This window comes from Sceloporus undulatus, chromosome 1 (assembly GCF_019175285.1).
Source record: "Sceloporus undulatus isolate JIND9_A2432 ecotype Alabama chromosome 1, SceUnd_v1.1, whole genome shotgun sequence".
Classification (NCBI taxonomy): Eukaryota; Metazoa; Chordata; class Lepidosauria; order Squamata; family Phrynosomatidae; genus Sceloporus; species Sceloporus undulatus.
The window spans coordinates 250741533-250754488 of NC_056522.1; the positions used below are offsets into that span (position 1 = coordinate 250741533).

At 44.2% G+C, this 12956-nt stretch overlaps 1 protein-coding gene across 4 annotated transcripts in view; it reads right to left on the reverse strand.

Annotated features, from left to right (window-relative positions):
- The window catches only part of ATG9A (autophagy related 9A), a 22119-nt gene continuing 9163 nt past the window's right edge, over positions 1–12956 (reverse strand). For 2 of the 4 annotated variants that reach the window (XM_042461651.1, XM_042461658.1), the window contains exons 8-16: positions 11404–12152; positions 9133–9286; positions 8750–8929; positions 7633–7878; positions 6678–6892; positions 6085–6202; positions 5095–5320; positions 3838–3980; positions 1–2582 (exon numbers count right to left, since the gene is read on the reverse strand). In XM_042461651.1, the coding sequence (XP_042317585.1) occupies positions 2577–2582; positions 3838–3980; positions 5095–5320; positions 6085–6202; positions 6678–6892; positions 7633–7878; positions 8750–8929; positions 9133–9286; positions 11404–12152 (2037 nt within the window). In that variant the 3' untranslated portion in view covers positions 1–2576. Of the gene's footprint in view, positions 2583–3831; positions 3981–5094; positions 5321–6084; positions 6203–6677; positions 6893–7632; positions 7879–8749; positions 8930–9132; positions 9287–11403; positions 12153–12956 lie in introns of those variants that run through there. The other 2 variants (XM_042461675.1, XM_042461667.1) reach the window with 2 other exon arrangements.

Consider the following 12956-nt stretch of genomic DNA (forward strand, 5'->3'; position numbering starts at 1 on the left):
TTTTAAACATCCCTCTTTATTCAGTAGAAAGACAGCACTGCACAGGATGCCAGGCATAAGCTCTGTTTTACAAACCACTTGTAGTGTTCCACACACTCACAGCCTAGCCTCTCATGTGCCATAAATAAAACAGGAGGCAGCAGGTGGCTGTTCCATGCACATGGAGATGGGGCAAAGACAAGCTTAATATGAGGCTGCAGGCACTCCCTCTCCATCCCAGTGTTTTGGCTAAAATATCCTCTTTATTCACAGCCAGACCAAGACTACCAATATTTTGCTGAGGTGGGAGCAGGGCCAGGATGGATGCTCTGGAACTGATGCCATGCTGGCACAGTTCAAAATAACAAATTATCAACTTGTCTCCCTTTCCATAGTCCATCAGACATTATGGGAAAGACACAAATCAATACCATGCCATTCACTGAAATCCTTAAAATCTGAGGAGTATTGGACACAGCTAACCCCAGCCTTGTCCATACTTCTGAACTAGCCTTCCCTCCAGAATTAGTGGATGAAAATTTCTATCATCCCCAGCTAGTAGCCACCATGCTAACTGGTGATGATGGTCATCCTATACTTGCAGATATGGGGGAAAGGTAGTCTAATACCTCTGGACAGGAGAGAGGCCTGTTCTATACTTTTTGAAAAGAAAATTATTTGAAGCAGCAGCTCACCAATTCCCATTTCAACGCTGACCCCAAAACAATTATCATGTCCCCTTTGTGAAGCTAGTGGGGGAAAGAGATAGCACTGGTCCTTGCAATGGAATCTCCTTGTCAAACAATGGTAAGCCACTAGTTGAAATCAGTACTTTGGCTGCTGGGGACATATAATATTTTTCTTAAAGGACAAGGGAAAATAATTTCAGGATACTGGGCTCCTAAAACAATGGGCAGCCTATAGTAATGGGGATCTCTGCACAACCTAACTCATACCCATAGACAGTAAGAATGCATGTTTTATTTGTGACAGCAAACCTCTTTTCCCACACTAAGCAGTGGTTTTGGCAAGTGGCTGATGGAGGTTGCAGTATTCATTGTAAAACAACAGAAGTGCTCTGACTTTGGCCCTAGATAGAACTACATTAACGTTAGACAGAGACATGTGGGGGGAGGGGGGGGTCTATGGTTCTTAAAGAGGGCTAACATTAACCCATGCAATGATTGGCTGGATTTGACCAACTTTCCTGTGATGTTTTTATTAGCTGCCCCAAAAGGACAGGCTGTAATGTAAACTGTGCAGGCCACAAGATTCTCTGCTGCTCTCCTGGGGCCAGAGAGCAATTGGGGCAGGAGTGGTGCAGGAGCTGACAGAATAGTGTTCTTTTATAAAGGTGGGAAAGCACTAGGATCTGCAAGACTTCTGAAGCCAGGTCTTAAGGATGCTCTGTTGAACAGGGTGGAAAGTCCAACTATTTCAGTAAGACTCCAAAGCTCCTCTAATAGGTAATATAGTGATAGATTTTATTTTGAAATGTAAGACTTACCATCAAGGCACCTGTACAAAAGGAGGGCATCACAAGTGGGCAGCACCAATTTGTAGTGTATGAGGATTTGAGAAATATTCAAAGAGCATGATGATGGAGAGTCAATCACTGCCCTCCTCTATCTATCTCTCATGCACACACATGCAGTATGTGGTGCAGTGTCTCCTTTTCTGTTTTAAGTCTAGCAGGATGAACAAAACACGAGCAAAGGGGCTTCCACAGAACAGATCCATCTCCCTGGAGACGGAGGATTTCAGACTTGGCATTATTTGGCAAGTGGGATGTTAAATTATGTCACTTCAAATACTGGTTCAAGTAACCTTCTGGTTAGGATCTGGTCAGATTGTGCTTTATACTGCAAGGACAAGAAAGCAATGTGTCCCTGTGCAGTGCAACTGTGCCCACAGGAAGGCAGATTCTGCCCTAAGTAATGATGGCACTATAGGGATGCTCCTTCTGGCTTGGCTTTGAAATGCATGAGTGAATGGTAGAAGGTATGCACCGCACCTCCTTTTTGTCTGTAGAAAGCTTCATTTGAGTCAGGCTCTGTCACTGGAGGAAGCCTATGCCCCATTCCTCTTACAAAAATAATCTCACACAGCCCTTTTTTTTCCTGAGTCCAAATCTATCTCTTGATTGCATCTTTGATCATGTTGCAAGTCTGGAGAGTGAGACAGCTTTTCCTGCCTCTTATGAGGGTCCATACAGCAGGTTCTCCTCCCACTCTGGAACTTTTCAGGCAGGGTGAGCATCCACCAACCTCTCTGCTCTCCTGCGTGCTCTGTGGCATTCTGTGTGGGTCTCAGATGATTCTCCAATATGGACGACACATATGCAGACACGGACAAATATATGTAATCACACACGCATCCAGCCTATGCTCAGCTTGCATGCCACTGGCATGATGCACATCTGGATAGAGTTCTGCCTACCACAAAGGCACTGCTGACCTCACACCTTCCTCCTTCTGTTACTGACGCCCAGGACATGGACACCTGAGCCAACCCATACCTTGTAGGGCAGGGTAAACTCAGGTAATCAGAGGCAGGCCCAGAATTTTGAATCCTCATTGGATCTTTAGTCTTCATCGCTATACCTGTTGGAGATTGAGGAAGTTATTCACATGAAGAAAAGACTGATACGGCCAAAAGGAACAAAGCTGCATATACACACCACTCTAATTTTGGTGACAAGAAATTCAGTATTCTGAAAATCTCACTACTTTTTTAAGCAATGTTTTATATTTTGTGAATGAAAGTGAGAGCAACTGAAGTCCAGGATGAACAGATACAGAGGAAAAACAAGTTTCCCCTGTCTTTAAGAGCTGTCCAAAGGAAACTTTTTACTATTATAGTTTACCCTCTATGTCCACAGATTTTTTTTTATCCACAGATTCAATCATCTATGGCTTGAAAATATTAAAAAATACAATTCCAAAAAGCAAACCTTGATTTTGCCATTTTATATAAGGAACACCATTTTATTATGATATTGTATTTAATGGGACTTGAGCATCCACGTGGGGTCCTGGAACTAAACCTGAGCAGATACCAAGGGCCCACTGTACATATTGTGAAGCAGTAGCAAGAAACACATATATTGATATTGGTACTTTTAACCAGGAGATGACTCTTTTCAACTGAAGACTTCTTTTGCACATAGTTGCTTTACTGAAGCTTCAGAAATAAATAAAGATCTTGGGCAGAGTGTGCTATGTTTGGGACATCTCTTGGTCCTCCTTTCATCGCTCTTAGTCCACAACTCTCCTTCTAGATTTCTTTGTCTGCCTTACTTTCTTCCTCTTTCTTGCACACTTTAGTCAAAAGTAATTGTAATATGTTTGATGTATCTAATCTGCTTATGAAGAGGTAGTTAAATGTTGAATTAGATAAGCCCAATCATGACTTCCCAAACTCAGAACTACTAATTTATGGACCAATTCTTGGTTGGGACATTTCTGGTAGTAAAGGTTAAGGTATTCCCTGTTGACAGGGTTGTCAAATTGTGTTTCACCATAGGGGGTGGTGCTCATCCCCATTACTAAGCTGAAGAGCCAGTGTTGTCAGAGACTATTCTGTGATCATGTGGCCAGCATGATTGCACAGAACATGATTTCAAACTGCTAGGTTGGCAGAAGCTGGGACTAGTGATGGGAGCTCACCTCATCATGCGGCACCTGGGCTTCAAACTGCCAACTTGCCAATCCTACAATCAACAGGCCAGTGTCGTAACCATTTGAGCCACTGCGTCCCTTGTATGTACTAGTACATACCACCCAGTAAAAGTCCCCAAAATTATATGGTTCACACAACCAATCTATTGCCAGTGCTCAAGTATGGACCAAGCTATACCTTGTGAATCTGAGGTGGCAATTCATCTTCTGAACTCTCCTCTGGGACAGGCTCTGGATGTCGAGCAGTTTGGCCATCCTCAGCCCAGCCTCCAAGTGGCAGCCGAGCAAAGTGTGAGGGGGCTCTGTTCACTGTACCAGGATCTGTGTAAAGACAGATAAAAAAAGAAGCAGGTGATCAAAGAAGCAGCAGTAGATTGTTAAATGAGAACAGCTTTTTCCATGTCTGTTTGAGGTATCCTGTCTACTCTGTCTCTTCAGCCATCTGCCTAACAGAGATACAGTAGTGCAGTGTCAACAGGAATAAATAACAGAAGCAATGTCATTAAAAATAAAAACATTTTGTAGGTACTGTTTATCTTGGAGCTTTCTACCTGTACAAACCACATTTGTTCCTCTAAGAACACCCAATAAGATACACACCATCTTTCCACTTTTGGCTTTGACCCTTGCTTGAAGAAACATTTATAAATTTTAACAAACTAAAACAGAGCCCAAATCACAAAGTAAATGGTACCTTCTTTCATAATAACAGCAAAGGCAAAAAAACTGGGGAATTCTTCAAGAATAGTATGCATTAAATTAGAATGTCATATGTAACAGTGCTGACTTACTTTTACTACTGCTGGGAATAGTAAATTCAATATTGAAACAGAAAAGATAGCAAGGAACCTTCTGTCAGCCTCAGTATAGACAGCTCTAAGGAAAAGTTGCCTCCCTGGAGCCCATTGCGGCAGAGGAAAGGTAAGTGGGAAAGAAGAGGCCTGGGCATGTGCCCATCCCTCTTCCCCACGGACTTTTCCCTGCCCCCAGCTGCCTCTCTTGAGACAGTTGGAAGCTGGCAAAGGTCCCTGGGGAGGAGCCACTGGCACTCACCAGTCGCTCCTCCCCCCACTTTTTGCCTGGCTTCCAGCTGTCTCCAGGATCTGAAGGCCAGGAGAGGGCTGGAAGGAGGAGCCAGAGACACGCACCTCTGGCTCCTTCTCCCCAGCGCCATTTTCTGTCTTCCCACTGTCTCAGATAGCTGGAAGCCAAAAAAAGGCAGGGAGGAGGAGGAGGAACAGGCACGTGCATGCCTGTTCCTCCCTCTCTTGGCCCGTGCCTGGCGAAATGGCATTGCGTGCCACCCACTGCACGTGTGCCATACGCTCACCATCATGGCCCTAACCCATTCCCTGAGTAGCCCTGCAATGTCGGGCATGGAGCAGGATTTTTCCTGACCAAGGAACAGAGAAGGACCATGACTTCTTATACATACCTGAGACTCCACCATACCGGCGCTGGAATCCTGCTTGCAGAGCAGCTGCTTCATCCCCAGCTTGACGAGGTGAAGCAAAAGGATAGCTGGCTGAACGAGGAATGCTACTGCCAGGGGTGCTCCGCTGAGCCTCTGGCTCCTCTTGGGCACTCTCACCACTTTCATCACTCTCCTGTCGGTGCCACAGATGCCGCTCTAGGTCCAACTGGGCATGCTGTTTGTGTAACTGTGTGGATGACAGAGTGAATTAATAAGACCCTTTAGGGCCAGGCTCAACCAACTCAGACTCTATGTGCCACCAACATAGCTCAAGTTACCCCAATTCAGCAGTGGAGACAATATAAATTGCACATGCTTCTATTCCTCGTGTGGTCTATGCAGGCTTCTGTATCTTTCCATCTGCAGCCATGGAAAACTTTGGCCTGGTCCAGATGGGCGCGACAGGGCGCGCTTATCACGTGCAAGGGGCAGTGCTTCTAGATGCCCCTCGCACATGACAAGGGAATCAAAATGGCAGTGCCCTGTACAGATGGGCACTGCCATCATTACGTGACGGGCGCCTAGCATGCGCACATTGCGGCACCATTGTGATGTCACGAGTGCGCCATTGGCACACTGCAGCATCATAATGGCGCCGCAAGAAGAACCCTCTTTTTGCAGGTTCTTTTTGGTCCACAGGGAAGTCCCACAGTCTGTGTATTGCCGTTGTTTTTATCCTGATATTGTAATGTTTTTATTGTAATCTTTTTATCTGTCATTGGGATGATAAATCCCACTATTGTACGCTGCCTTGATCCCTGGAAAGGCGGGATAGAAATAAATTTTTTATTTATTATTATTTGTTCTGAGTTCAGTTTGTTTTTTTACCAGACAACACAGATCTATATCATTTCCTAAGCTAGGATCATTCAGGCTTTCATATCTTTGTGAGTCTAATTGACCTCCATGGCTCATTGCCTAAGCCTGTATGATTCTGTGGGCTCAGCTCACCTCATGCATGTAGAGAGCATGCAGGCTCATCTCAGTAGAAGCATATTCTGAAAGGATCAGGCTCTGAAGCTGACCCTCCCATGCACTGCTGCCAGAGCTAGCAGTCCTCGCATCAGCCCTGCAGCCAGAATGGAGAAAAGATTAGAAATTGCAGGGTTAGAAAGGATTCTTCAGTGTTCAGGACTCTAACCACCTCACCATGCCCCATCCCACCTCTACATGCTGAAATCAAAAGCTTCTTATCAGGTAGAAAGAATAATGCTAGCCACATCATGTCTATAGAAAAAGGAAGGGACCCCAACATAGACATTCAGAATCACAGAAGTCTTTTGTGAAATTTTGCTGAACTGGATAGCCTTACAACTACAGCTCCAGTTGTGAAGAATGTATGCACTCATTACCCAGATTGCAGGAGGAAGGGTGGTAATAAAGAGATTCTTGCTGTGGCTTTTAAACAGAACTGATGAGAGTGAGTATCTCACTTGTTGGGGAAAAAACATTACAAATACAACAAAGCACTCTGGCTACGGTGCTAGTGAGATGCTTGATCCTTGGCATTTTTCTGGAGTTCTGTACAGCAGGCAGCTTCTTACCCAGAGCCAATCATTGTGCCAGGGCCCCGGAGCTGGGAACCATCTGCATGGGCACTCCCATGGGCTGTGTGAGCAGATTGAAGAGGAGAGAAAGAACGCAGGGCAGATGCCACCTCAGATACAGCAGAGAGATGCCTTGAGGCCTGGGCATCACGGACTGCCTGGTAGCCCAGGGCTGAGGAGCCTGCAATCACATTGGCAATCAGGCTGTGGGGCTGCAGGGAGAGAAGGGTGGAACAAGTAAGTCCTATTAATTTCAGGGTACGATACTGTACCACCACAACCCAACTACACTATAGGGCAAAGATATAGTGTAATTGACTACATCCTTGCCTGGAGTGAGTACTTCTAACATCTTTCACATCCCCAAGGACAGCTCATCAAGTTTTAACCCAAAGCAATTTGAATGCTTTCTAAATGGCAGTGAGAATTAATTTTTTAATCACTATCGAGATGCTATGTAAAAGTCTCTGTAAATAGAAGATGAATAGAAGAAAATGGATCCAGATAATCTGAGTATATGAGGCTTTAGGTGGAGATATCAGGCTTTAGGTGGAGAATGATGCTGATGCTGGTGGTATCCAACTTCCATTAACCTCAGCCAGCATGATGAACAATCAAAGATGGGAGCTGTACTTCAGCATTTGGAGGAGCACAGGTTCTCCACTCCTGCTTTGAGCTTTACCAACAAGAGGCAAGGTAGCAATAGCACATTTGTGGAAGAAAGAAAACTTTCCTAGCAATTCTTTACCTTCCTTTGGTACTCACTTTACTGACATGGAGGTCTATGCAGAGATATCAACCCCCTACTCTCTCATGGCATGACACACAAGGGAATACACAAAATACGATATCACATAAAACCAACTCAACACATGGCTTCTCTCTTCCATAACAGACCAGGATTAAGTCTATTCTGCCATTTGCAAATTCCCTCCACCTTCTTGGTAGGTACCTCAGATTCTGACTGCAGTGACTGGATGGAAGTGAAGAGAGTATTGTCAGGGAGTACAGCCTGCTGGGCCAGTGCCAGGCTGCTGTCACGATGCACACGTTCCTTAAGCAAGCCGATGAAGGCTGTGCTCTCCCGAGGAGGCTGCCAATGTGGGTTGGTGATGGCAAAGTGCATAAGGGACAGCTCTGTCTTGCCATCTTCAGCCTGCTGGTAAATTGAAGCCTCCGTCTTCCCAGCTGACATCCACTGTAAGATACAACACACTGCCTCCATGAGATGTATCCAATTATATATATTTACTGAAATGTACAACAAAAAACCCAAAGGGTGACAAACACACTAAGATCCACATGTGTCCGCCAGGTTACTGAGACTAATACAGCTTGGCAGATTCCCATCAGGAGTCCACAATGTTCCAATAAGAGACTGAGTGGAAGGACAGACCTCCATAGAAACATTTATTTAAAACTAAGTCTGAATCAGACTTATTCATCCTTTCTCTGGTCAAAACCTGATTGGACACTGGAACATGTATAAGTGATCCACCACTGCAAGTGTGGGCAGAGGTTGCAAAGAGAAAAGTTAGTTTTCCTGAAGAGGTTATTCTTGCTTCAATAACTCTAGTCTATACCAATAAAAATAAAACCAATAAAATACCATCATTTCTCATTTAATTTAGGCAATTACTTTTCATAACACTAAGACGTTATTTTTATAAGGCGTGAAAGTTGCAAATCAGACAATTTGTGACGTCATAAAGAACTTCCTATGTACTACATGCCTACAACACTTCACCCTTTTTAAAAAAATAACTTCACCTGTCCTAAAACAAAAAAAAGCAACTGTTCATGCTGTACTGGAAGAAATGACATCCCCACTCTTTGATGAAAATCTAGCTAAAAATATGAAGGCAATTAGCCACGCATCACCTCAAATAAACCAAATGTTACTGCTTGATTTCTTCAAGTCTGTGCTCCGTGTCTGCATATGCTGTGGTCACTATCTCACAGCCTGTCATTCGACTATGGAAAATATGACATTCACATGAAGTAAAAAGTGCAGCTATTTCTCTAATCCCCAGCTCTCCCCCAAATGTCCCAGTTTTGCTGTGACCTACTGCAGGGTGTCCATGCTGGCGTACATCCATCTGGGCGAAGGAGCAGGTGTCTCCCACCCCCACCACCTCCACTGTGAAGTTGCGGAAGAAATCAATGATCTCCACAGCTTTGGGCCTCAGACAGAAGATGAGGATCAAGGGAGTCACAATAGGGCTAAGCAGCTCTTCCAAAATGAACACCTAGAGTATGGGAGACAAAGGTACTCACTTCAAGAAACTGAATGCCATACTATTGTGACAGGACTCCAAGTGCTGCCTTTGTTCCAGAGAAGCTTCCTAACTTTCAAAGAAATAATACTGACATGTAAGGTCTCTGTCTAAGCCCCAAGGATAGCATTGATGCAACTCCCTCCCTCCCTTCCACCCTACCCACCCCACCTCACCGCCTTGTATTGGAAGAGCTGGGCAAATTCATCTCGGGTCTCATAACGATGGGCGTTGCCTTGCCAGTGGTCAGGCATGTAGTGGATATGTGCCAAAATCACCCGGAGCAGCTGCTCTGGGCAGAATACCAAGTGCTGGTCTGGGATGAAGGATCTGCAAGACAGAGAGGACACACAAATACATGTAAAAAATATCTGCATCCCTAGATAACAGCAAGCAGATGAAAAAGTATTGTGTTGAAAAAGTTTGCATGTCCTTACGATTTGTCACAACAGAGAAAAAGCCACATTAGAGGCCTACTGTATCTGCAGTAGCCAACCAGATGCCTCTGGAAAGGCTGTAAGTATGGCATTAGTGCAGTAGCAATTTCCCACTAATTTCTTAATATATAAAATATTCTAATATACAGAAGATTCTGGATTTTCCCCTAGTACTGGAGGTAACAGATACCGGTAGCTAATGTGACTTGTAGCCATACGCTCCTTGAATGTGTCTCAATTAAGCATCTCAGAGTTCTCTCTTTATGAAAAGACAGACACACAGACAAGCATATTGTTCTGAATTTGCACAGTCACTTTAACTGAAGTAATTCACCGCAGTGAAAAGCAAATCTATATTACACTTTTTGTACCTGCTTAGGTCCTTGTTCGGAATACACAAGCCATCTTTCAGACTAAATGATATTTTGATAAAAAGTTTATACAACATGCATACAATGCTTGCTTCAAAAATTTCTCACAGGTCAGTAACATTGCTAGATTATGGATTCTTAGATCACTATCAAACTGCAGTTTTTCACTGAGTTGAAGCCAGCTGAGATTATCTCACTCTAATACAAAGTAATCAACAGGATTACCTTTATGCTGTAATTTATAAAATCTCAGATTTATTTTCAAAGCTGGTCAAGACAAAACATAACAAAGTATCAAAGGCCCTTTACAGACCGCCCGAAAAGGACGGTCTGCTGGCACCTCCGCTTGCTCCGCGAGGGAGTCGCAGCTTCCATACCGCGGGGTTCCCTCACGGAGCAAAAAGAAGCCGCTAAAAGCAGCTTCTTTTTGCTCCACAGAAATGACGCCACAAGGTGCCAATGCCGCACTCGTGACGTCATTTCCGCTGTGCGATGTGTGGACGCCAGGCGTCCACGACGTCAAGATGGCGGCGCCCATGTAGAATGGGCACCGCCATTTTGTACACACTGGGTGCGTACTAGGGTTAGGGGCGTCCAGAAAGGACGCCCCTTTCTAACCCTAGTACGTGCGCAGCACATACTTTCTGCCCGTGTGGAACGGGCCAAAGATAGGCCAGTTATATCATTCCCATCTTTGTGTTCTATATGCTATACAGTATTTCAGTTTTGCTGAATCTCCTAATTCTTTCTTGTCTTTTGATGCAAGAGTCTGAATCACCTCAGAACAATTCCCCCCTCAAAAATATATATATATATTTTTAAAAAATCCAAAGCATTGCCATTCTGTAAATACCAGATGTCGTCTTGCAGCATCCCAGAGTCCCTCACAATGCAGGTGTCACAGTGAAAATGACTCCAAGGTACCATCACAGCCAGAATTATAAACCATACCCAGTTGACCATAATCACCCATGCGTTTCAACTCAACTAACCTTCATAGGATTATCCATTTCTAAAGCATTGCTGGGAAACTTCATTGTCCTATGGGCCAATTTCAGGCCCCCTAATTCCACTATGAGCTATATTTACCGAGGTTGGTATTGAGATGAATTTAAACGGCACATGCCAAGCACCAAAATAAAATAAAATAAAAGGGGGGGGGCACTTTGTAACAGCAAGTAATAATTGGTACCTATTCTGCAACTTACAACTATTCTGTTGTCATGCCTCATCAGAGAAGACCCACTGAACCAACTGAATTTACTTATGTGTGGACTCAACATTCAACAGTTAATTCATTGTGTCTACTCTAGTTGGAACAAATCAACAGGATTCCAAGCCCTTGTTTGCTGTAACCCAGATGGATACATTAAAACAAAGCATTTCAGGAATAAATGCCTTGGTTAGGAGCAGACTGCACTTTCTAGAGGCTTTATGGAGACTGATTCTTTTAGAATAGCCAATCTTCAAGCACCTTGCTTTAGCATTTATAGTACCACTATCATTCAGCTGCATGGCATCAAGTTTTATGGCACTGGGGAAAGAGACTATGGTGGCTGCAAAACTGGACAGCCACTCAAAACAGAAAGCACTGATTTCTAAAGTGCACGAAAGATTCTTCTCATCTGATTTTGCTCACCTGCAGACTGTGACAGCCACACCCAGGATTGTGACAGTAGTAAGGACATGTTCCACAGCCAGCACATCCTCATCATAAATTGTGAGAGCAATGAGGACAGCGAGGATGGAGCCAGCAAAGAAGGCCACATTCTTGGCTACAACAGTGAGCAAGGGTGAAATGAAGCAATTCATATATTTTGAGGCTGGCTTGTAGCCTTTGCTGAGCCGTGAGTGTAACTCATGGTCCAACTCGTTGAAATGTCGCAGATAGCAACGGCCATAAAGGGACCAACAACGAGCCCCCAGGCTGCCTGGTTCTCTCTTAAGAATCTCTGTGTAGCTGAAGAAAGCATAGAGGATCTGCCAAATGAGGATAAGTGGACAGAGCAGGAAGTTGGCAATGCCAATCCAAAGGATGCGGGTGCCTAGTTTATCAGCCAGTTCCAAGCGGTTGCTGCCTCGCTTATACTCTGTTTTAAGACTCCACTCATTTTCAAATAGGGAGCCTGGCCCCCAGAAAAAGATAAGCTCAAAGTTGTACTTGAGGCCACGTGTATAGAAGACTGTGTCACCCAGCAGAGGAAGGTGGAAGCGCACAGGCAGTAGTGACTTGTTCACCATGGCTACCATGTAGTTCTTGAAACGTAGGATGCGATGGTAGATGTCCAGCTCAGTCAGCTCCTTCTTATGGATGCAGATCTGGTGTTCCTTCTGGATTTGCACAATGCGTGCCTGTACCTCCTGCCATGTGTAGTAGGGCAAATTGGACTGTAGGTAGAAAAAGGGATGGTCGGGTTATCAGGGTAACAAAGACATTGGAATAACAGCCTCTCCTTCACTGCTTGCTGGAAGGTATCCAACCTTCAAGCCACAGTAATACTAGTAAGTTTTCCTCACAGCAATCCACCATGCTTATCAATCTTCCTTCTGACCTCCCTCACTACAATATCTCACTATGGCTGCATCTGCACTGCAGAAATAATCCACTTTGACACCACTTTAACTGCCATGGCTCAACACTATGGAATTCTGGGAACTGTAGTTTCTTGTGGCACCAGAGCTCTCTGACAGAAAAGACTAAATGTCACACAAAACTACAATTCCCAGAATTCAATAGCATTCAGCCATGGCAGTTAAAGTGGTGTCAAACTGGATTATTTCTGCAGTGTGGATGCAGCATATACAACTTTTCTTAATAGACTATGCAGTAAACTTTCCAGGAGCTCCCACAAGTCTCTGTTGTTCTTCTCCCCTGTTCTCTATTTAGCTTCAAAAAAGGTTGAGAAAAACATAAATAATTCCTTCAAATGTGTTGTAAAAATAGAAAAAAGAAAGAAAGACCAGGCCAAACCTAAATAGTATTTTTTTTTGTCTTCAAGATATAATTTTTAATTTGTATGAGTTTTTAGACTGGAGGGGGGGGGGTGACACCAAGGGCTGATGCAGACTGCAAGTCAAGAAAATGTACAATGAAGCAGAGATAGGCCACATACGTGGGGAGGGTCAGACTTGTTGACTCATACTGCACAGCAAGAGAAAAACATACACAGAGAGCTTTCTTGTTCTGCAAAC